Raw genomic sequence first — 24,434 nt, 5'->3', positions numbered from 1 at the left:
GCAATATTCTGTCCACCATGATCGCTTCGCCCAGCAAATAGCAGCTACAGCTCGACTGACACAATATTGCATGGCCACAGCTCGCCCCCCTCACCAATAGCACGCCTCCCGTTGCCCTCAACGGGCCACAGCCCCAACTTCCTTCCATCGAAGCTTCCAATCTGTCAAAGCTTCCCTTCCCCTCGTGGGCCATGTCACACAGCACAGCCACCCAGCCCTGTGACGCCTTGCGATGCACCTCACACTCATTCCCTCAACGTCGGAACAAACTTGTGGAGCAGCGGTACTCGGTTGGTCTTGTGATTGGGTCATCGGAGCCCACCCCTGTCCTTCGTATTTACCGTATCGAACTGCTTGAAGGTTATGGTGCCCGCTTTTCAGAGGGGGATGGCCAACCAGAGAGGCGGGGCGGATGTGCCGTTGTGGCGGTACCTGATGAATTTGGGAATCGAGGAAAACCGTATTTCGCGTTTTTGGAAATTGTGGGTCGCTTTGATGATGCGTGGGCTTGGGAATGATGCGATGCATGCGAGATTGGGTTTGGGGGAGATATAAGAGGGTGGTTTTGGACGGGAGTGATATCTTGGAAGAAGAAGAGTATCAAGATAAATCAGACAAGAATTACATTGAAGACATCTTTGGATATCATCTTTGTAAGAACTACACTTTACTTGTTACCCATCTGCAACACCATACACTTACACTTACAAGTTACAACCACACATTTGATATCACCGAGCATCACCACTTACACCAACACTCACACTTGATATAAAACCCACCACACAAACACCACAATGGCCACCGCCCAGATTCTCGACAGCAAAACCAACATGCGGCAACCCAGCATCCCCGACATTTTACCCCCAGAGTACGCTCAAGGCGACTACGTCGAGCTCACCACCATCTCCACCAGAACATCACAAGAATCCCTCCCCAGCTACGACAACGCCATCACCCCAGCAGACAGCTCGTCCTCCCAACTCGCAACCTCCGCCGCCCTAGCCACCACAGGACTCCAATCAACACACACGTACCAAATAGAAACCAAGGGCCACCCTCTCATCGCCCTCCCGCTCGCCCCTCGCCCCGAACCCATCGGCATCTTCGCCGTCCTTCCCAACGGCGAACTCGGCGCCCTGACCTACCAATCCCTCCGTCACGCCCGCTGCTCCGGCAACAGCGTCCTCGTCCGCGCCGACGACGACTTCGCCGAAGAGCCCCTCTCCTCAACAGCCTACCGCTTCGGGCCCGGCCGCCCACCCAAGATCCAACTCCAAGGCGAGGTCAGCCACGAGGAGGAGTTCGAAGTCACCGGCAAGGGAATCCATACGCGCGCGCAAAACATCCGCACCCACCTCGGCACCTTTCAGTGGCGGTACGCGAGTCGCCAGGAGAGAAGGGCCATCGGCGCGAGCAGCCTACTCGTGTGCGACCAGGTCACCAGCGTGGCGTTGCTGGGCGGCAAGCAGGGCGAGAAGAGGAGGCGGGTTGCGCAGCTGGTGAGGAGCGAGGAGCTGAGGACGAAGGGGACGTCTGGGTCGACGGCGGGGAATGGCGGGCGGCTGGTGATGGATCTGAGGGAGTGGGAGGGGAGGAAGAGCGATGTGAAGGCGATGGAGGTGCTGGTGCTGACGGGGTGTGTTATGATGTTGAAGAAGGAGGTTGATCGGAGGAGGGCGGCGCAGTTTATGGTCATGGCTGGTGCGGCTGGTGGTGGTCCTTAGATGGGGTGTGTGCTTTGGTGAGGATTGTGTTTCTTTTGTTTTTAGCTTATAGATTTGCTTTATAATGAGATTGACATACTTGACACGTTTGTGTTGGTTTGATGTGAATGCTGGTTGATGTAGTGTGGCGTGTAGACTGGACGAGTTTTTCACTTTAGCTTACAAAGTGATCGGTGACCAAGACGACAGAACGGAGCGGAAAGTGGCACGAATAGACTCAGGAACGTATTCTGTGGACTGATAGTCAACAAGGCAGCCTTTAGATAGATGTGAAAAGTATGGAAGTATGATTTCTTTGCACACCATCTTGCCACGAATCTAGAATCCCACCAGTTCTTGTATCATTAGCTTCTGTGTTTTAACAAGCCAATGAATCTTGATAATATTGCACTTGGGGCTTGTCCCTTTGTAAATTTTGATCCCGTGGTAGTTTGAAAATGGCTCTATCATTGAGAGCTGACTTGTCTGTGTTGTTGATGGCACCCATTGTCGTTTGACAGAAAGACACCCTCCGTTCATCATGCAATGAAGTGCCGGAAACTTCGCACATGAAGAGTCGGGCATTTCGAGTACATAAAGCGTTGATATTGGCGCCGTGTGAGGATAGCTGCGAGAGAAGGGGGTCGGAAATAGTGGCCGGCAGCAGACAGAACCGACTGTAGAAGAGTTTGAGAGACTCCTGCAATACAGGTCGAGCCTACGAAGAATGCCTTGATGTGATTGACAATTTTCGTTTCGTCCTCAGGTGTAAGTAAAGCATTCGATGACTTGACTGCGGTCACGTAGAATAGAAATGATAGAGCACTGCGGAAGCAAGTGCCCGAGACTCTCAGTCTGCATGCTGACGAGTCTTGATTTGCGTCTGGTCTTTGTGGTGAAATTTCGGGACCCTTCGAGCGAAAGACGAAAAGATCTACAAGTTTCTGCTCATGGCAGAACGAGACAAATGGCGACCAAAGTGCTAGGTTTGTGTCTTGGGCTTCAGAGCTCCCTAGACTTGTAGTTCAGAAGTGATCTTTCGGTTGAACGTACGATATCTACCAGTCACATCTTGTGCCAACATGTGCTACGACCCTGGCTCGTTGTATGGCTGAAAGTTTGATCGTTCCCAATCCTCGTTATTGGTTTGCCATTGCTCAATCTCTTTTATGTACCTGACTCCAGATATGTGAAGTTGGGAATTACACGGATTGGAGTCCTTGTCAAGGCGGCAGTTTTCTCTCCAGGTTAGGGTTACCCCGTGTATTAGTCAAGACCGGAAATGGCATGCATCAGAGCAGAAGACACGTTGAGGGCATTACAATGTCATGCTGACTGGCTTTTATGTTCTCAGTGTTCCCTTGAAGCCCAACGATTAGAAACCTTGGTTCACCTGCCATGTCCCCTTCGTGTGAGCTTAGGAATCAGCACACAGTGGCCAGTAATTGGCATAAACTATGCCCAAGGAGCACAGAAAGCCAGCCATAGCCTTCAAACACTCTGCACTCAAGGCATCGGTTGCCATTCGGTCTCTTATCAGCCGGCCGCTCACAACCACAACCTGATGACCCAGCATGAACAGCAACTCTGACCAGATTGGTCACTCTACAGCAAACGACAAGCATATTGACAGCGAGTCGTGAAATCACATAGCTCAGCTGATCAGAAAGGGATCTCAACGAAAAATTGCTGCGAATAGTATGATGGTTTTAGACATTTCCTGCAGGCATGTACATGATGTCACAATCTCGGCACACTCCACTAAATGGACAAGAGGTTTAAAACAGAAAGCACAAAGCGGGGGAAATTGGAAATGCTTTTGTGACTCTGTTGGTTTATGGCGCAGTTTCTGAAATGCTGTGCACGTATCCGGGGGAGGACTTGCTGGATCAGCCATTCTCGCCCCAATACAAGAAGCCTGTATGTGTCACCACTGCCATTTATTACTCTAGCGTTGGATTGTTTTCAACGAGGTTTACGTAGAAGCGGCTTCTATGATCTAGTGATCATGAACACTCTACAAACTTGAATGCAAATGTTGACCTAGCAGGAGGACTGATATCATAAGGCTGGTCGACAAGGCAGATACTAGCTGTTCAATTGGACTCACCCTCATATTACACTTACTCACCTGGTCATGCCATAATATAATCCTAATTTCGTTCATCACTTCTATTCACAAGGAACTCAACACAGCATCACATCTGCTCGTGGAGGATGAGCGAGAAAGCAGAGGAGAAATAAATACAACGATCTCGTCATAATATTCTCGATTAGTGTGACTTTGTGAATAACATTCCAAGTGGAAATCTATCGTTATAAAGGCTTGCGATTGCTGGCTTGTTTGCATCTTATTTGTCACCACATGTGCATACTCAAAAGCGAGATGTGTGAAGTTGAGCAGGTGGATATTTCACTTGTCATCCCGAGTGTCAGAGTACTGATGTTGCGGTGTTCATCGGTATCCAGGCTATTCACAGCCCAACATACTCACCCGTCCGTGATACTTGCAACGGTTGTATCGTAAGGCTGACATATTGCCAAGTAGATTTCGACACCTCGACACCCATCTGGTAATTATGTAGGCTGAGTTTCAGTCAGCATCATACATGTCGCAAACAATGGCGGAGCAAGCAGCCTGAGTGAAGCCGCAAACAATGCAAATCCAACTGAGCCCAATTCACAATCTCACAAATCTCATCGCCAACAACACATTCACCCGAAAAAAATGCATCGCAGCCCAACCTCATAGACTTATTCACTTTGTCTCTGGAGGCGCACCTCAGAAACATCCGCCACGTTTCGCCATTCTGCACACAATATCCCCAATCACCTCATGACCACTCACCACCTCATCCTTCACCCGACCGGCCAAACACCATTCATCAACTATTCCATCGCAAAATACCAAGTATTCAATCAACACCTCACAATCCATCACTATTCACATCCTCCGCAAACACAAAAAGCCCACACGCGCCGTCCCGATCCCAATCCCTACACGTAATTTCCCAAAGCCCCTCATCCCACGAGGACGACGCATCCCCCTCTGCTGCCGTCCATCCGATCGTCTCACTAGCAGGGCATCCCGGTGAAACCACCACGATGGGCAAGCGAAATTACACCCGCCGCCAACGGACATGGGTTGTACCACGGGTTGCGACTCTGCGACAAAAGATATAATTAAAGGTCTGGACCCCATCACCACCGCTCACCAATGGTCGCGACATCTTGGACTGGCAATACACTGCCACGGAAAGAGAGTCCCGCGGGTGAGTGAGGTCAGCGGTTGGTGATACGGCATTGCGACGCCGCTGGTTCTTGGCATTTGGGGCATGTTTTGCTGTAATTTTGGGATGACTGGGATTTTTGTTTAGGGGCGGATGAGATGAGCTTTGGAGTGCCCTGTGCAACGGGTTGGGCAGCATGGACGTTGATGACGACGAGAGGTAGGCGCCGTGGAATATGTGGGCATGTATTTGCCGCCGTGTTTATTATCACGGGGTATGGAATGAAACATGACACGCAAGCACCAATTTGCGCTTTTAGGCAGAATCGTCTGCCAAGATGGTAGAAAATTTGAGGCCATCTTGGCGTTGCTGGCGAGCTGAGAAACAGCAAACAAATGGCTTGGTTGACCGCTGGGCATGGTTTGACACCTTCTCCTCGTAAAATGAGGCGCGATGGGCCAAGTGGCGATAATTCACCTTGCACTGGGGGCTGACACTGACATGACTCCATGTTTGCTTTTCCAAGCAAAGTAAAGAGCGTCAATTGTTTGAGACGCATATTACGCTCGTGTCACTACGGGCTCATAAGCTGCATTGACATTGTCACCTTGTTTCCGTTCATCACCTCACCGGAGACCGGCGAGACATCAGATGGTGCCCGACTTGATGAAACACGGCGCCTGGAAACATATGCATTAAGACATCTTCCTCGGCCGGACGTGATGATGGCGTTTCAGTTTCACCGTGCTGCACTTTTCTGATGATCCTTTATGCTTCCGAACTTCAGATGAACAAGTGGCGTGAACAAACCGAGCCAGTCGCATATTCTCTCGTCACCGAGGTCAAGCAACAAAGTGGTGATAGCAAGTCCACTAGTCGGAAGGCTTTGTTTCCCGCCACAAAGCACCGGCTTGATACTGTACAGTAGTGTTGAAACCAAACCAGACATTTGAACACATTGCCAACAGCACATGCGCACACTGCACAGTACAGTACAGTACAGTATAACCGTGCAACATACCACAGCAAGAGGACAGTGACCGCTTGGGTTCCATTTTAGCCCTCGCTCCCACATGCAACCCCACAAAGCTTCACGCCTCGCTCGTAGCTAATTGAGAAAACAACTTCAGGACCTTCCCAAGTTGTGCGACTCTTCTGTTGCGGTATTTTTAAGTTTTGCACAAGCAATGGAAATGTTCCCACATGCTCAAGTGGAGGGCCAAAGAATAGTCTTTCTTGTGCATCCTTGGGCAAGGCCACACAGTGGACAGGATTTTTCTGACACGATTCGATTCGCACGCAGGTGGGTTCCTGAACTGTCCACGAACAGGGCATGGACTTGGGAAGAATGCTGCCAATGCCTGTCGACAAAGTATAGTCCTTCAAACCCAGTGCCAATTTACTCCGTAGAAACCAAACAATAGTTATCTGAACCTTGTCGAAGACGGAAACGGCGGGACGTTGTGCTGGCCGCGACCGAGAGTATAAACGGGCTGAGCAGGCCACGCAATTCCTCTTTTTTGGCTCCTGCAATTGCCTCGAAAAGTTGGCATGGTTGCATACCACTACTGTAGGTACGGAGCACAGCGGGCCACTATCAGACAGGGGCGGACACGAGCGCGATGGAGCGATGGAGCGATGGCTGGGAGATGGGCCGAGAGATGTTTCTTTGAATGCCAAGGAGGAGAGTGAGATGGGGACACGACAAGATGCCTGCTTGCTTGCTGGATATGGTCACCGGCGGAAACAGCAGCAAATGCGGTCTGGTGGATGAAGGTGGAACGGTGACCGAGCAGCAAAAAGTCGTGCCCGCTTTGCCCACTCGGACTCAGAGGCACATCGTTTCAAGTTGTCTTGGTGGATGGCTGGCTTTGGCGGCGATTGGTCGCCATCAAGGGAATCTTGGGAAGGAGCAGCGGTTGTTGAAGCCGCCTGGGGCTCTCCGTCCCTGAACAGGGGCCCCTGCATCCACTCAATGCGCAGCATGCTGAGTTGTGCCTGCTTAGTGCGCCCGACACCTGGATGGGGTCGATGGATGCAGGTCCAGCCAACCAAACTCCTGTTCCTGGAACCATTGACCAATTGGATCAGGACCATGAGAGGAATTGTCCGCCAAAAGCAGATCCGGGCACGATTGCGACTTCCATGTTTATGCTCCTTGCAGGCGCTCTGGAAGGACCCGGAAACCATCCCTTCCCTGTCCATCCAACTTCTACACACATTTTGCCTAATAGACCTCAAGGATAACCCTTGATGGAGGATCCAGACATGTTGGACAAGGATTTGAAAAGCTTGACGGTGGGCTCTTCTGGATCTCGTCCGGCATGTAACTGGAACAAAGAGATATCTTCGCAAGTCTAGAAGCCCTTTGCGTGGAGCACGATGCGCGGTGCAGTACAAGCGACTCCGTAGTGATTGGGAAAGTTGGAAGCAACCAGACTTTGACATCTTCAGCTTTTCGCCTGGCCCGTTTTGATGCACAAGCGGAAGCAATGCAAGACGTTGCAGGTTTTCTTATCCGTCCAACCGTCCAGGCACGGCGCACAGCTTGGGCTTCAAGCTGGTCCAAGTTCCTTCTCTTTTATGGGGCATTTCCATGGCAGGACCAGCTCTTGGCTGCGCATCCAATGTTTGCGCGCGAGGTCATGACCAGAAGAAGCCTGGGATTTATTTTATTTTTTTGAGTGTTTTTGTTTCTTCTTTCAGCCACCGTCAAGGTTCGACCTCCAAGGAATTCAACCCAAATGTCGGAATACTCCGTACAGAGCCCAGACGCCCAGATACTTGGCGAGGCCCAGCCTGCTCGAGTCACCGTCGTACGTGTCAAAGTACATAATGCACTATTGCTATTCGTGCAGCCGAAGCTCGTGTTACGTTGGTCAAGCCGTCGACGGCATAGAACCCGAGCAAGGTACCATGTTGGGACGATGGCTCTGCGCCAGGCCGGATAAGCCTGCAGACCAACACGCTTCAGGCCACTTGAAGATGCAATCCCTGCCTGGCCTCATTCATCCTTGACCTGGCTTGTCATCACCACTCCCTGGTAGCGAACATCGGCCTTAGCTAACGTGCCGCCCATCCATCGTCCTTGGCCTGCCGAAAAGAAGACTGCACATGGGTGGAAAAAGACAAGAAGGGAACGTCTGTGCTCCTCAAAGACGAATGTGAACACTACCAAATTGACTATGTGTTTTTGTACTCGATTTGTATCAACCACTGAGCCTCGTGTTGTCATACGCAAGCACCTGCGGAGGGCGGGGACAACGACGGTGAGGAGAGACTTGACACTCTCGAGTTCGGAACAGTTCCTTGAGTTGGCATATGTTGCAGAGCAAAGTCACCCGCTCAATGCATCCATTCTTCAGTCTGAAAGAGAGCAATGCCGCCGCCAGGTTCGACAGGTGTCCGGTCTGTTTTGTCAAGCTGTGATTCAAATATTGGGCTTTGCTTTGGCCACAGGATACACAGCAGAGGTCCATTGAACACAGCTGCTCCGTGCCATTACGACATGGTGATGGCAACCTTACATGTGATGTCTGTTTGTGACAACCACCAGTGAGCGCTTGGTCTGTCTTTTCTGAGCATGATATACCGATTACGACGCCATGTGCTTCAAACAAATCCATCTGTTCACGGGCAGATCAGAACTGCTACCACGAGTCTGGTTCATCCCGACTCGTGAATGTGGGCCGCTGGACAGTTCTTTGCCAGACAGATGGTTGCTTCGCCGAGCGGGGCTGGATGAAGAGGACGGAACATACTTGACTGTACCAGGCAGCATGTATTCGACGGGGACGCAAGAGGACCGCATTCCGCTGAATTGGCGTGCTGCTTATCATGTGCTCCCCGTGATTTGTTGCCAAGATGATATTTTGGGTATCTGTGCTTGATGCTTCAAAGGCCTGTTGAATGCTGTGCACCAGACACTACGATGTTTATTATTGACTGCACTGTTGAACTGAATGAATTGGAGGCATTCCATGTCCAACTTTAGAGCAATGTTAGCGCTCGAACCCGTACACTGCTGCCGGTATAGTGGACTCGTCTCCACTGGGCTTGCTGAACCTTGGTGCCTCCCCCACCCGTGCAGGCGCTTGCACAGTGACTGGCCTCCTTCTGGCTCAGTTTCCCCCTGTGGCCCTTTGACTGCGACCCATGCTGAGGCACCTGGGCGCTACTACTGCTTCACCATCTATCGTGCGGTGGATCTAGGTACCAATTCAGGTACCGCCATTCATTGGGAAACGCCCCTTGACTGTTCACCCTCCCAGTCTGACCACTCAGCAGTCACAGTCACTTGCACAGTGTTCCTGTTCCCACTCCCTGTTCACCTCTCTCCTTTGCTTCACACCCCTCTTCAGACATCTGCCAGTTCACAGTGCATCTATTTTCCCTCCCCGAACTCGTTCTATTTCTACCCTCGTTCACCTCACTTTGTTTCGTGTTTCCAACCTTCATTCTCTTCACCTACTTTACGTTCACTTCCCGCAATTCGCAACGCTTCCGTTGTCCTTCCTTTCTACTTCTTCAAGCACACTAACAACAAGGTCGCTAGCCTCGACCACGTTTGGTTCTGCAAATACAGCTCTTCCCTTTTGCTGCCTTTTGCACACCAACTTGCCCTTCCTTCACAGAGAGCGTCTTTGAAAGATTGCCTCACGATTTTACTCTCCTTCAACGGCCGTGCCGAAGAAAAATATCTGTTGCGTTTGTGTTACATCTGCCGATCTTATCAAAAGAAACGAAACACTTGAAAAACTTCAGCTTGACTTCCTAAGAACAAAAGCATCATATCAAACCAAGAACAACAGCATTACCTTGCAAGTACAGCTTTCCGGTATATTCAACAGCCTTCACCATGTACACCAACAAGATTGCTGCCCTGGTTGGCGCCATCGCCGCCATCGAACAGGCTTCCGCCTTGAGCTTGCACCGACACGAGCACAAGCTGCAGAAGAAGGCTGAAGCCGTTGTATGGGAAACCGTTTTCGAGACCATCTACGTTACCGCGGGAGCCCCTGCTCCTGAACCTACCGTCAAGGCTGATGCCGGCACCGTCACTTCTCAGCAAGTCGTTGTCGTCACTCCTCCAGCTCAGGTCAAGCCTCCCGTTGTCCAGGCTGTGAATGTTCCCACCAAGATCGTCACCTCTGTCAAGCCTGCTCCTACATATGGCTCTGGCTCTGGCTCCGGCTCCGGTTCCGGTTCCGGGTCAAAGAACGGCCCCGGCTTCTCTGGAAAGCGTGGCCTCGCTTACAACGACCCTTTGCTCGCCAACCTCTTCGGAGGCTCTTGCAAGAAGGGCGAATGCACCTGGGCTTACAACTGGGCTGACTCTGCCAGCGGCCTAGACTCCAAGTACAGCTTCATCCCTACCCTCTGGGGCAACAAGCAAGATTTCCTCAGCCGCTGGGGCTCCTCGTGCAGCAAGGGCGACGGTGCCAAGGCCGTCTTCGCCTTCAACGAGCCCGACAATGCTGGCCAAGCTGCCATGGCCCCTGGTGACGCCGCGGACCTCTTCGTCAAGTACATGAACCCTTGCTCCGGAAAGACTATTGTCGGTGCCCCCTCGGTCAGCAACAGCAACCTGGACAACGAAGGTCTCAAATGGCTCCAGGACTTTGTCAGCCAGTGCAAGGGCAAGGGCTGCAAATATGACTTCTGCAACGTCCATTGGTACTCTCCCGCTAGTGCCATCGACACCCTCTTCTCGCACCTCGAGGAGGCTCACAAGATCTGCGACGGCAAGCCCATCTGGCTGACTGAGTTTGCCCCCACCGGCTCCCCTAGCGAGATCGACGAGTTCATGAAGAAGGCCATTCCCAAGCTCGACTCCCTCGACTACCTCACTGCCTACTCGTACTTCATGGTCAAGCCCGACAGCTTGCTATCTGGTGCCAACGCCCTGAGCTCCCTGGGCAACATTTACGCCTCCGCCTAAATGGAGTGATGAAACGACTTTTCTTTCCAATTTCTCACCTTCACTTCCTGTACACTCGCTAGGGGATACCCACTTCTTTTGCAGGATCATTTTTTCTTCTTTTTCACTTCACTTCATTTCATTCACTCGGCTAGGGATTCGGACATGGACAGGGACACGGTAACCGTCAAACGGAAGGCATGGGAATCATGGGCAAATAAATGGGGGGCAACCATGGCGCAAAAAAGAAAACGTAACATTCTCTGTATATATTGGACCGACTAGTTGGGCTGTCTTACTGGGTTGTACTCGGTGCTACAGACTCAACGAAATATAGGTCGCGGGACAAAAACATTTTTCCAGTTTTCACCGATTGCTCGTTCGCTCGTTACACATTGGAGCTTGGTAGGGAATTCGGAGTCAGGAGGCATACATAGACTATGAGCCATGACAATTGATGCCCTTTATCTTTACTTTTGTGTGTGTCTATGTCTCATACCTCATACAAGGTGCCGTGCTTGCCGAGCCGTGCTTGTCTTGGCTTGTACGGGAATATCATGTTTCACTACAACCATGGTGTCTTATAGATGACACTAGTTCGCATTCTGGATAGTCACCTTAGTGTCCAATCATACTGGGCTTATATTGAAAATCGGTATTCAAGACAAGAGTATCAAAACCAAAAACTAGGTAGTTGTATCCAAGCCTACTCCTACTCAAGACCAACACGACCCCCCATCACCTGGGATGATATGGGACGAAGCTGCCCCGCCGTGATGCTCACTCTAGAGCCATATGCTTCTTGTCTATCATCGTCAAAGTCTGCACAGCCCTCCTCCGCCGCGTGGTACTCACGGCCCTTGGGTATTCCTATCGCGCGACCCTGAAACTCAGCCACGCCCCCGCGCTTGGTCTCCCGTTCGATTGTGGTCGTGATGATGACGCCCCCGGATGGTGTTCTGTCAGCGTACCGGTCTATTTCGCTTTGTGTGGAGGACCGGGCCGTGGGCACCAACGAGATGTCAAGGGGTGTTGATGTTGAGGATTGGGCGGCACCTGGTGTTAGTGCTCTGGTTGAGTCGTGGCCGTTTCCGGTCCCGGTGCCGTGTCCATTGGCTTCTCTTGCGTTTGCGCCGCCGCTGGTCGAGGAGGCGCTTGATGTGCCTGCGTTGTCTTTGGATGTGACCCATTGGATGACGGCAGCGGAAAAGAGGACTGTTGGGGTTTGGTTATGATAGCCGCCGAGGGGCACTGGGAAAACTTACTGTCACAGTTGCAACTCATCAAGCATACCCATCCTGGTTCTCCATCAAGTGACATTAAAACAGAAAGGTTGCTGTCAGAATTGGCATCAACAAGTAGTTCATGAGAGCGAGAATGTTTTCGTGAGACACATACATCATACTGCTGAGCAGGGTGCAAACTGCACCGCAAAACGTCCTGAAAGCAATAGTTCGAAGTCGCATATTTGCGTGCGTCCGCGGCATATTCTTGTATGAGTAAAGCTCTATTTGCATGTTAGTTAGGTTTGTAACGGCAACCGCAAGCACAACTTACTTCGCAGGGGAATGAGGAAAATGATTGTCAAGTAGACATTGACCACCGTGTCAAAGGAAATCAGTGGGATCATGGCAAAGCTCTTCATGCCAATAATACACTCCCCATCTTGAAGCCTGGCGATACGACTAGAGGACGGCAATGTCAGCCTCAGATAGCCTCTCCCAGTGGTGCAACATACAAGACAAAGTTGAGAATCACCACCACTAAATACACACCAAGCATGCCTACAGAGTTGAACATGTACAGTCTCGAGCTAACTCTCTTCTTTGGCGTGCAGCGAATAATGTGCTGTGTCATGGTCAGTCTTCTGCAAGTGTTCTCTGCAATCTAGTCATATCGCCTACCGCCTTTTCCACCAGAAACAAGTATATAAACTTCCAAATTGTCAGCTCCTATACGACCCCTCGTCCATATATCGGTGGTTCTCACAATCTAACTCGCACTTTAGATGTGTTGACGCAAAAATGAAATCAAATGCACAAACCTTGGTGGTGACATAACAAACGAGACAAATCAATATAGCACTATCGCACGTCCTAAGACTCGAATTCACACCAATAGAATGCTGCAGCATCGCCGACGCGAAAACAAAAACGTAAGAGTCGGTGTATATCGCAAAGACCACTATCCCAGTCAGCGCGAACATCTACTCACCCCGTGTCGTGTCAAACTCACACCACACCACGATGGGCACCCGACTCCAACTCCGGATAACCAAACTTCTCTGCGCTATTGTCCATGTCACAAAGGCTGTCTCTTACAGGCCACCAGGGGTTACATACTCAGGAACAACGTCAGCACGCTCGTTGACAACAGCGAAACCATCATGGCCAAGACCCTTCCTGCAGCAGGAACAACCTCTGAGCTCGGCGGCATCGTGTCCATAGCCATGGTGCAAATGGCACAAAACCTCCTTCATTAATATTTACGACAGAGTATTCGAGCGAGCAAAACGTCCAAGAACAAAAACAAAGGAAAATAGTAGCGGTCGGGAAGGGGACGGCGCAATAATCGTGGCCGTCTCGGTCGGTGATAGTCAACGTATAGGATTGGCAACGGAAGCGGATTGAAGCCGCTAGGGCAGGCACAGCGTGTCCCAGCGATCGTGGCCGATCTATTGCACAGGGATAGTCGATTTGTTCGCGGTGGGAGCATAGAGATGAGGATTAGATTGAATCTGATACCGGATCTGTGGTGCAGTTGTTGGAGGACTGGAAACAAGCTGGGATGGACCTTCTTAATACAGGCGTTCATGGAGCTGGCAAGAGCGCCATGTTGGATCTGCAAGACATTGGCTGTTCGTCACGATAGTCGGAAGCACTTGTGGCGTTGTACAGTGGCTGGATGTCTGATATGTTTATTGTTTATTTATAGGGCGTCTGGGTTGACCATGTACTTGAGCAATCTGACAAATCGTACATGTGAGATGGGCGCAACTCGGTGACGGGACCGAAGGACGACTTGCGGCAAGGGGACTCGACTAAGGCAGCGCAGTCGAGCAATATACGCATTCTGATCAATGTATGCCTTAGCCTAGCACATACTATCTAATACCAGCATCTTTAAACACCGACAAACCACCGATATGCAAAACATCGACGCCACTCGCCAGCCAAGAGCATCCCAATACCCTCAGCTGATCAAGGATTATGCCACGACGAACACGTAACACAGCTCGTAGCTGTTCGTGACACCCAAAGACGCAAAGCATCCAATGCTTATCCCGGACGTAGTCGTCTATTGTCACCATACAGGGCTAGTCTGTCCTCAAAAGACCTCTCTGGACAGCTCTCTTGGCACATATAGAGCCCATGGGTACAGGCATCGCGAAGATCAAGTCTTGGTCAAGACACAACAGCAGCATGTATATTCATCTCAGAAACTAACATGATAAGAGACCCATTCCTAAACTGAAACTGCTCTAAATAAAACGCCTCGCAATGCGTACCTGTTTCTTGTGCATAGTGAACCGAACCAAATAAAATAGTCCTAAACGCCGTGGTAATACCAGTCCGAACCTAGCCAGGTTCTATCCTCATTCATAGTAGCGCGTTCGTTACGCGCTTGGCACCATGTCATTCTTTCCCATGTTCCCGTCATTCATCAAAATGTATACAATGCGATTCGGTCACTGCGAAGTCGCAAGTTATCGTCTGGTTTCGTTGCACCATCAATCACTGGTTTCCGGGTTGTGATCTCGTTCGGATACGGAACTTGTCCTTTAGTTTATCTGTCAGACGAGCATGTGGCCTCTCCACGGCTTCTGCCTCTGGAGCTGCTGGTCCTTGGGTCTCGTGATTCGTGGACTGAGCTCGCATCTGTCGAAGAGCGGCTATCCGCTCTTCAACACCCGCCTGCCGCAGTCTGTTAACATCCAGCAGTCGGCTGAGTCTGTTGCCATGCGTTGCGTGAGAGCTGTCGCCATCTCCTCCATCCAAGACCAAGGGTGGAGCGAGGTTTTCTTCCGGTCTGGTCGAAGAGCCTTCTTTGGAAGCTTGCCGACGGAGGTCCAGTCGACTAGAGATAGTTAGCATCACATTGCGCTTCAGTACCTCATCACAAGAGTCTACTCACCATAAGGGACATGTTCCAGATACATTAACCAGCCAAGGATCGACACAATGTGGATGAAACTGATGATTGCAAGGCAACACTCTCACATCTTCACCAACCGTAAAGTCCTCTGTGCAGATGGAACAACCCAGGTGCTCCTGGCCATCCCCGTTTTCAACATCACCAGAAGCCGCGTCAGGCGCCTGTGAGCTCCGCTTCGAAGGTGGCTGCTCAACGCTATCCCTCCTCTCTGCCAGGGCGGCGGCAGCAGCGGCGGCTGTTTTAGCTTCCGGTGGTTCACTCGGGTTCGTATCCGCCACGGCTCTCTGGGCCGCTGCTTCATGTCCATCCGCCGCAGTGCTGTCAAGCTCGAGTTCGGGGTCAGGCTTTGCGGGCTCCCGATTTCCAAACTTTACAATGGGAATCGTGTCCAACACAGCACGAGCCAGGCCCTTGGCTCTGCTTTGGCGCCCCAGGCCTCCGTGTCGTCCCCGCGGTCCGTATCTCTCGGGATACCGATGCGCTCGAATAGCACCGGTGGCAATGATGATCAAAAAGAGCAGGGTGATTATACCCGTAATACTGTAGAGGATGCTCATGGCAACAGCCGAGTTGTTTCCTCCTCCGTTATCACCCGATCCAGAATTGCCATTATTGTTCTGTCCAGTCTTTCCGGATATCAAGGCGTCGACATTCGCGGCTGGCTGGCTGCCGTTCAAAATGGACAAAACCTGTCCCGCCTCGCCAGAATCAGCCATGGACAAGATGCTCGTATAAGGTAGCGGACCGTCTTCTTGAATCAGACAGATATTCCCATCGAGCGTGTACAGAACAATAGCTTTCAGAGATGCCTTCATAAGTCTGGCAAGCATCTTGTCGGGGTCTAGAAATCCGTCCGAAGCAGGCTTGTCGCAAGATAGGAAGGCAATGGTCCCATTACCAGACACGTTGTTGTACGAAGAAACATTGGCCGCCTGGAGATGACCACCGATGCTGATAGTCTAGGTGGAAGAAGAAAAAAGAAAGTCAGTTAGCAGTGAATTCCGTCCATTTCAAGCAAACGAGGCTTCTTACTCCGCGGACCTCGCCGGTTCCATTCAGTCCCAGACTGGCCGTCAAGGGAATCACAGTGAACTTGACGGGACTCAAACCCCGTGGCTGCGAGGTAAGCTGCAGCTCCAGGGCGTTTGGCCGCGCCCAATCCGGAACTTCCTTGTTGGCGGACGTGAAGACAGCGATGTCATCTTGCGCGGAGACCAGCGATGCCAGAACCACGACGAGCAGTATGGACCAAAGCCTGCCTCCGAGGCTGGCTAGTAAGCCGGCCATGACTGCGTATGCAGTCGGCAGATGGTATGCAGGTCGTAACCAGACTTGGACTGCGATGCTGCAGCAAGTTGAGATGCAAGATGCTAGGTATCTGTCGCAAAGGCAGCGGTCGGCCGGGAGTCTCGGACGACTCGGGATTCGAGGCTGATGACCTAACCTGGAGATGCAGATGGGCGTTGGGGAAATCGGCAGTTACTCAATGGTGGCGGGGTTGACGACCCGGTCATCCGTCATCGGTCATTGGGATCAATTCGAGCGAAGCGACATTGGGGTCGTCAATGTCGAAATGCAAGATGCTGACTGTAAATTGGATGCGGTGATGGGCGGAGATTGGGGTTTATGTTGAGCCATTAGATCGACCCTTTGGCCGATGGATGAGGAACTAAGGAACCGGCGGCGCCGTCGGCAGCCGACATGGAAGCAAACTCACAACGGTGGAGATGGCCGAAGGATGAAGTGACCAGAACCAGATCAGGCAAGACCAGGCAAGACATCCAATGGACCGGACGGACATGGACACAAACAAATACGGGCACCAGCATCAATTAACTTTCTGCAGCAAACCGCTTCAACTGCTACTGAGCTAGTATCAACGGCTTTTGACCGATGGCTGCGTACCAAGAAACGACGGAGTTGGACTGCACTGCATGCCTCAGGCTGGCTCTTTGCTTGTAATAGTCTGCGTCACACCTTCATATCATCTCTTACCTCAGACCTCATCCTCTGTCCAGACCATCAGCATCTTCACCTCGCATGCCCGTGGCGAGAACCGACTCGTGCATGCATGCGCTTGCATGAGTTTCGCATCATGCTGCTCCGGACAAACTCCTGCTGGAGCTGCATTTCGAACCAACAGTTCCTACGAGACAAGTTGAGACATGCTCACCAGCGCCCGCAGCGAAATAAGCCAAACCGCTGGCCATTGTCATTCAATGTTCATACCAGACGCCTTGCAGTTTGACGGCCGCTGTACACTACTTGACAGTATTGTGAAGGGCAACCTGATGCAATCAAGTCATTCACTGCTTGACTGGTCACAAACACTTCAATGTTCCATGCCTTTTCACTGCCGTCGCCGCTGACCCTGCTCATTCACAGCCTCCAGCTTCTAAAGTTCTCAACACCAACAAGGATACTGCATTATTCCCCGGCAACATCTCACATCAACCCATTTACCCCAAGTACAACACAGTCCTAGTCAGTAAAACAGAAACGGGGTAAACCACAGATACTGACTCCTTCTCAAACACAACAACCCCCCACAAACCCTTCATCACACATACATATCCCCATCGCCGCCACACGTAAAACACCCAGATGACAAGTTCATCGCTGAAACCAACGCCAGATCCAAAAGTCTGCATCAACCGACCATGACACGAACCGCATAATAATCCCATCTCTCCTTTAATCGCCGCCATCTTTCCCTCGTCCTCCGGAACGTCCTTCAGCCTCCATCTCCCAGGGGGTCTTCCGTCGCATGCTGTGCCGCAAATCCCACCCGTTGGAAACGCAGTTATTCCTTCGCTGTCAGCTCCATTTTGCCAGGCTGTTCATTTTGGAGGCCGTCCGCCGGGCGTGCCATTGAGCTGACAAGCCACCTCGCAAGTGAAAGTGGGAAGTGCGAAGTGCGAAGTGGGATTTATTTCGTTTTTGTTTTTTGGGGCCGCTGTTTTTCTCACATTCCCACTCCCAACCCCCAGTTCGAGATGGGACGAAGCTGCCACATACTTGATACAACACGCCTCCTGCAGGACTTGGGCTGCGCATGGCGGACAATAGTTCCATAGCGCGGGGGCCGTTTTATATTTCAGCCACGCGTCGTTTGCTGCCCGCCCCTATTGAACGATCGTACGGAGTAAAGTATACTGTAATGTTACCAAGTCATTCAGGACCGGTATTCCCGGCCGAATGGGACGGATGGGACACCTGCGGCTGGAACTGTGCGTTGTAGTTTCAATAGATGGTGTTGAAGCCTCCAAGGCTTGTGAACCGCCACAGCGAAACTAGCAGCCGTGCTCAAGCCTGACGACCCGTCCTCCACACCTCATTGTGTAGAATACCCTACACTCATATATACGTTTCCTTTTCTTTCCTTTTTTCCTCGCCCCAGTCATCCACTCTCAAACACCATCTCGGTTTTTCGTTTTTTTTTTTAATATATTGTCTGATACTTCACGGAGTATTATGGAACTGATGGGGCGGTTTGGCGATGGGAATCTGGAGCCTGGAACCTTCCTCTTGAATCGCTTCCTCGCCACCGTGGACCGTCCTTTGAGTCGTCACATCCAACGCCAAACGCATCCATGTGTTAAAAAGCACACTCTGCCAAAAGGGGTCGTTTCCTTTCAGGTTGCCATAGAGCAACGACCTGCTTGTAGTCACCTCTGCAGGCCATGTCCAACGTGAGCATGCTTACTTGAAATGTGCTCCCGACCTGCGCCACATCACTGTAGACTCCGTTGGACGGTCTGAAACAGCTTCTCTAACCATAAGTGATGACCGGAAGAAGCGCATGCCGAGCAATAGCTCTTGCAAATACCACAAGAGAATGCCCTTCCAACTGTAACAATCTAGCTTCGCGTCTCAAATTCACTCGAGAATCTGCGTTCTCAACTCCGGGACAGGCTTGGCATGGATGATCGGTTACCACACCACACCACTGTCAGTACTCACTTTTGGACTGGATCGACGCCTCGTCCATGGTCCGTGGATGTGTAGAATAGTGACCTGTTCATGTTTGACGCACTGTTTGTAGCGTAGCCTGGATGAGAGGTGAGTTGTGAGTCTGCCAGCCGTAGTGCGTGGCAGTCAAGTTTTCAGCCAGAACAAGCACCGTGCCACGATTTCGCGCCGAGTTGGTTGTGCGGAAACCATATATATCCCTTCCACGTGTGAAAGATAATAAAACGTCTATTTCAAATTCGAATGGCGCATACTAAGACGGGAAACCGTGATTCATTGTGCTTAGAGCTTGTGGTTCCATGCCCAATGCCCTACCGTTTGATGAATTGATGCTAGCATTGTGTACTGACTTGCGAGCCATCGTTTAATTCGAAGACTTGCTGGCCTTTTGCTGTCGGCTAGATTTCCTCCATGTCTTCGAGGTCATCCATAGGCGGATATTCCCCTACCTCCACTCGCTCTGGACGCACAAACACACCATGCTTCATAGTCGATGGCTCTCCCCAGTACCTGGCGCCGTCGATACTGCCGTCGTTTTTTCCAACTGGCTCATCTAAGTGAACACCCACCCACTGTCCAATACCGTTGGGAATCTGCTTTACCTCTCCAACATATTTTACCACCCCTCGCCTCGTGTCCTCACCGCCGATGCGGCACCTCCTACCGACTTGAATGCCACGTTGGCGCACCTCCTGTTCCAGGGCTTCCAGCCTGGCTTGCTCGTGGCTTGGGGCGTTGGGGTCGAAGCGACCAAGCTTCTGGGCCTTTTTCCATGCCAACACCGAGTCGTTCTTCTTTTCGTACTCCTCCTCGGGCATCACATACTTGTCGACCCCAGATGTGTCGGTGTAGTTGGGCCTCGCGCCGGGTGGTCGGGTATCCGCCACCTGTCAAATGAGAACCAGGCATGTCAGCAAGCCATTTTCCATGTTTCGCTTTGTTCCGCTTTGGGTGTCTTTCTCTTTGCCAAGGTGCTTCTCAAACACAGAGCTGGGCAGCAAATGGCTTATATCCTCTGGATGATACCGTAGATTTGCAAGGGGACGCCAACGTCAAGGGAAGAAAACATGTGCCAGATCAAGGAACTCTGAGCAGGGACAAAACAAGTTTTGACATGACAAAGACGAGGACAACCAGATACTGCCACAATAACCCACAATAATCGCCAAACCAGGCAGAATCTGTTGCCATTGTCCCACACACTGATTTTCATCACAGAAAAGAGTGCGGTTGAGACATCCTTGTCACACATTTAAGAAGTAGAAACAATATTGAAATGTAGAATATGGCGAGAGAGAGAGAGAGAGAGAGAGAGAGCAAAGACGAAAGAAGCACAGCAAAACATAAGAAACAAACGAAACGAGGAATTTGAACAAGAATTGAGTGATATGGCTCAGCCAATCTTCTCTTGCCTCTCATCATCCTCAGGAACGCGACTCTTCCGCATACACGCCGGCGCCCTGGTCCTTGAATCCGTTGTCTCACGAACAAATGAAAGTTGTAACCAAACTTACGTGCAGCTCGGCATACGGTGCCAAGGGAAAGCTGGACAACCTGGTGTTGTCCTCATCTGCCGCCTCAAGGAGGACGGCATCTGACCCTCCTGAAGTCTTGAGACTAAGCTTCTGTGCCGACGGGGGCACGCCTGTGATGGGCTCAAGTTTTGCTTTGAGGGTGGCGATTGACCATGAAGGCGTGATGCGCCGCTCAGACGCAGCGTTCTCTGAAATTACCTGCAGCGGTACATCGGCCATCTTTTCTATTGTTTGATCTTTATGTAACAGATCGGCTCTGATCTAGCTTTAGTCTGGTGAGAGCTGATGTTTTGTGTTTTCTTTTGGGGACCAGTTCCGCTCTGCACTGTAGCCCCTCTTCGAGATATTGATTTGCCTGTGTCAGAGACTCGAATGCTGGGAGCTGGAAATGGTCAATACTTGCTTGTTCTCTTTGGAAGACGGCTGGCGGCAAGGCGGCAAGACAGCAGCAACAACAACGGGCGGAGACGCTGTCTGAGGTCAAACTTTTGGACACATCTTGCATGTACGTACGGGTAGAAGCTCAGAGACAAGCACAGAACCCTGACTGTCGTATCTGGAGTGAATGACTTTTAGTGTGTCTCAGAAAACAGGTGGGGCTGGTTGGAGCTGTCTTGTCTTGCTGGTGGAACAAACAGAGCCTTATTACCTGCTTCTTGCTGGCACACGGGGTTGACCAAGCATCCAGTCCACCACCGTTGGAGAGCTGGCTCATGCAAAAAGCTTTCAAACTGGGGTCAAGATCAAGAAATAGTCTGGCGGCCAAAATTGAACATTGAAGCTTGCCCAAGAGAATGCAGTGGCATGTTTTTGTTTCAATGGCAAAACGCCGGTTCTTTACGGATCTAGCCAAGTTGTTGGGAAGGGGAAGGAGCTCTCTGGCACCGTGACGCCACATCTGGTCTGGTTCCTTCCAGTTGACCTTGACATTACATTGAAGCTACCTGCCTAGGTACTGTACCTACCTGCGTACCTAGGGCAGGTGATGGCTTCAAGTACACTATTACCACCTGCCAGTCCAATCTCGCACCAAGTGGAAGGGCAAGAACGAGCCAGACCAGACATTTGAATGCGGCACGGAAGATATCCATCGCAATCACCAGTTTAAGGTTGACCAGACCTTTATTAGTCATATTGGCCGGGCAAGGTCGATGTTTTGCTTCCTTGTGTCCCGTACCATTTCAACACACAACACCACCATCCGCCAAAGCCTCAACGGCTGGCCGCCTCATTTGCAGCGGCAGGCGGGGAATACTGCATGTTTGCCAAACAACAGCGGTTCCTCCAACGACATCTCGTCTTCTACCTCCCACCTGTTTGCCACCAAAAGCCAGGACCACATCTTGTCCTCTGGACCCTGACTGACCAGACCCTGTGAAGACAGCTGTGGGCCAGGGTCTGACCAACATGGCAAACCTGCGGTTCAAAGACAACGACCAAGCGCTCTCCGTAATGAGGCCGTCAGCCACCAGATGATGTTCACATTGAATGCTGGGAGTCCGGGTCCCTTGCGCCTGGCGGGCCGCTTGCCTACTACATGGGTACCTCCAGTACGGAGTACTCCGTATGTAGCTGGCATATTGAATTGTATTTGATGCTGGTATGTTCAGAACTCGGTTCCCGCACTGCATTGCCCCCTGGCTTTCAATGCCAGATCAGCTCACGGCCCTCAAGTTAACCCAACCCCTTCTCCACCCAGCGCGAGAGCACAGAGACGGAGCTTGAAACTGTTATGCCTAAACAAGACAAAAAGTCCTTGCCCTTGGTTCGTTTCGAAGTTTTCTGTCGGCTAATTAATGCCATTTCATCAGCCAGATAGTCCTTGGACATCCATGCCAAGCAGCAACCCACATTCTCGGGTTAGTTGCTGACAGATGGGCGGACAAGGATCTTGACGCAGAACACAGCAAATTCAGCTACCAGAGCAGCCTAGCTTCACACTTGAAGCAGTAACCCCCGATTCAATGCTGCCCTATCTCAATCTTGTCGGCATTTGCCGTATCATTCCCGGCTGCCTTCCGAAGGAGTCCAATAAATGCTCGGCACCCAATCGATCAGCGGCATGGTTGAGCCCAGAGATGCAAAACCTCGACTCTGGATCTTAGAATGTGGATATATTCAACCAAAAAAGCAGTACTCCGTACAAGGGGTTCAAATTAATGAATATCATTACTCTATACTCGTTACAAAAGTACATGTTAGCATGCAAATGCTTGATGAAAATGTTGCAGGTCGACCCTAAAGCGCGAATATCATCCTGCTGCTGGACGAATACCATTAATGGGGCTGGACCGCTTTGTTCAGCAACATGGCCCATCGAATCTGGAGCAGCCACTGGGCCAGCAGATTTTGTGCATTACAATATCCAGCATGGTGATCCACCAACTGGCACCGCACTATCCCAGCAAGGAATCGGTCAAGGTTGAGTTCTTTCTGAGCGGGACTCGCTTCCTTGCCCCGGAGTGGCTTGGTCTGGGCATCCTTCTGTCCAGCAGAAATCGCGGCAGTGACGGACTGGCCTGGTCAAACTACCAATCTTGACGTTTGTTCACGGACGTCCGTGTGCCCAGCAGCGTGACACCAGAACACCGGTTCCCTGGCGACGGGTCTCATTTACACGGATCCCCGGCTCGAAGAAGAAAGTAGGGACCGAGACTTATAATTCGGTCATGGCTGACGGCCACCCAATTATGATGGAAGGGGATGATCCTTCGTCACTGAGCCTTATTAGGACCGTTAAGCTCGTGCTTTTTCTTGGGGGCTGATTCCCCCTTCCTTGCCAACCAAATCTTTCAAATGATCCAGTTGGCTAGCCGTCAAATTACTTATGGGCTGCAATCAGAACGCCTGGGATTGCTTTTTCTTCATATCCGTACAGACTGCTTCAGAACAAAATGGTTTATCAAGCTTTTGTAACGAGGGGGTCCCTGGTCTTACCGCGTACGAAGATCCCAGTCTCGACAAGAAGCAATGATGAAGCGAAACTTCGGAAACAGCCTTGTTGGCCCTGATAGTTTGATGCGGCATGCTGGGGTCCCGCTGGTGCATTTGGCAATGGTTCAAGACACTCACCGCCACACAGATGTCGATGTGGCCCAAGTTTTGTGCGAAGGGATGCCCAATCGATGGTTGCGTGGCATGCGTTGTCTTGGGGCACCATTGAAAATGCAACTGTTTGTGCAGCGGCCTCCACGCCAAGGAACATGAACGACCGCCTGTTTTATGGCCACCATCTCAGCCACGGACGTCAGGCTGTTTGGGCGGTGAGGTGAAGAGAATCCCCAAGCAAATTCACCGGCTTTTTGTGTTCCACGTTCTTCTGCGAGGACGCCGAGTTAATAGTTTGACACCACGACTTCGTCTCAGTCGATACGTCGTCGGAAAATTATGGCATTCTGGAGCCAGAAATGTGTCCAAAGATGGGTGCTCAGCTGTCATGGCCACAAAGCCAAATGGAATTTGTGGCTGATTAACGCTTGCAGCGTTGAAGTTGCTGCGATAGGCAATGTGGCAATCTGAATCGAGGTTTGAAGCCCTGTTCCGAGTACACCTGTGCGGGACGGGTACAAACTTTAGAATTTGTCATGATTACGGATATGAAGCAGTCCATAAGATGCTTCATAATCGTGGGAGTGAGCGTCGGATCACCGTGGTGGCGGTGGTGAGTGCTCAATTGTTGTCTGAAGAACGTTGCAGCTTTCTTCCAGTCCAAGCGTCATGGCTCCTTCCTCTTCTCAGGATGAACCTGGCTCGAGCGTTCCTGCCAACGTGCATGTGTTCCCTTCCCTTTGGGCTCACTTGCTTGATTTTTAAAACGCCACAACCCCTCCTGATGGAGCACCACGACAGGGCATCCCCTTTGTTGTCACCATGCGGCTTGGTGGCTGTGTGGTGGACCGACTTCGTTCATGACAGG

The 24,434-nt window shown here is 51.2% G+C and overlaps 6 protein-coding genes across 6 annotated transcripts; 2 read left to right on the top strand and 4 right to left on the bottom strand.

Annotated features, from left to right (window-relative positions):
* Positions 1-797: 797 nt before the first annotated feature.
* Positions 798-1,727, top strand: VFPPC_00818 (hypothetical protein; the record flags this gene model as incomplete). The annotated part of the gene is made up of 1 exon (XM_018280761.1): positions 798-1,727. The coding sequence occupies one exon, from the start codon at positions 798-800 to the stop codon at positions 1,725-1,727; it is 930 nt and encodes a 309-aa protein (XP_018149081.1).
* Positions 1,728-4,650: 2,923 nt separating this feature from the next.
* On the bottom strand, positions 4,651-5,447 carry VFPPC_00817 (hypothetical protein; the record flags this gene model as incomplete). Its single annotated transcript, XM_018280760.1, has 2 exons — positions 4,651-4,916; positions 4,994-5,447. 2 exons carry the CDS (start codon positions 5,445-5,447, stop codon positions 4,651-4,653), a joined length of 720 nt encoding a protein of 239 aa, XP_018149080.1.
* Positions 5,448-9,794: 4,347 nt separating this feature from the next.
* On the top strand, positions 9,795-10,877 carry VFPPC_12907 (glycoside hydrolase, superfamily; the record flags this gene model as incomplete). Its single annotated transcript, XM_018290684.1, has 1 exon — positions 9,795-10,877. The coding sequence occupies one exon, from the start codon at positions 9,795-9,797 to the stop codon at positions 10,875-10,877; it is 1,083 nt and encodes a 360-aa protein (XP_018149079.1).
* A 691-nt stretch (positions 10,878-11,568) lies between these two features.
* VFPPC_12906 (hypothetical protein) lies at positions 11,569-13,307 on the bottom strand (the record flags this gene model as incomplete). Its single annotated transcript, XM_022428854.1, has 8 exons — positions 11,569-12,071; positions 12,122-12,192; positions 12,255-12,363; positions 12,414-12,541; positions 12,595-12,704; positions 12,761-12,790; positions 12,901-13,040; positions 13,199-13,307. 8 exons carry the CDS (start codon positions 13,305-13,307, stop codon positions 11,569-11,571), a joined length of 1,200 nt encoding a protein of 399 aa, XP_022284696.1.
* A 1,283-nt stretch (positions 13,308-14,590) lies between these two features.
* VFPPC_00816 (ring finger domain-containing protein) lies at positions 14,591-16,298 on the bottom strand (the record flags this gene model as incomplete). Its single annotated transcript, XM_018280759.1, has 3 exons — positions 14,591-14,933; positions 14,991-15,970; positions 16,044-16,298. 3 exons carry the CDS (start codon positions 16,296-16,298, stop codon positions 14,591-14,593), a joined length of 1,578 nt encoding a protein of 525 aa, XP_018149077.1.
* Positions 16,299-19,381: 3,083 nt separating this feature from the next.
* VFPPC_12905 (tubulin specific chaperone cofactor B) lies at positions 19,382-20,737 on the bottom strand (the record flags this gene model as incomplete). The annotated part of the gene is made up of 2 exons (XM_018290682.1): positions 19,382-19,870; positions 20,498-20,737. The coding sequence occupies 2 exons, from the start codon at positions 20,735-20,737 to the stop codon at positions 19,382-19,384; spliced, it is 729 nt and encodes a 242-aa protein (XP_018149076.1).
* Between the last annotated feature and the right edge of the window lie 3,697 nt (positions 20,738-24,434).

The sequence above is a fragment of the Pochonia chlamydosporia genome, chromosome 1 (assembly GCF_001653235.2).
Source record: "Pochonia chlamydosporia 170 chromosome 1, whole genome shotgun sequence".
NCBI lineage: Eukaryota > Fungi > Ascomycota > Sordariomycetes > Hypocreales > Clavicipitaceae > Pochonia > Pochonia chlamydosporia.
This window is presented reverse-complemented; position numbering and strand designations above follow the sequence as displayed.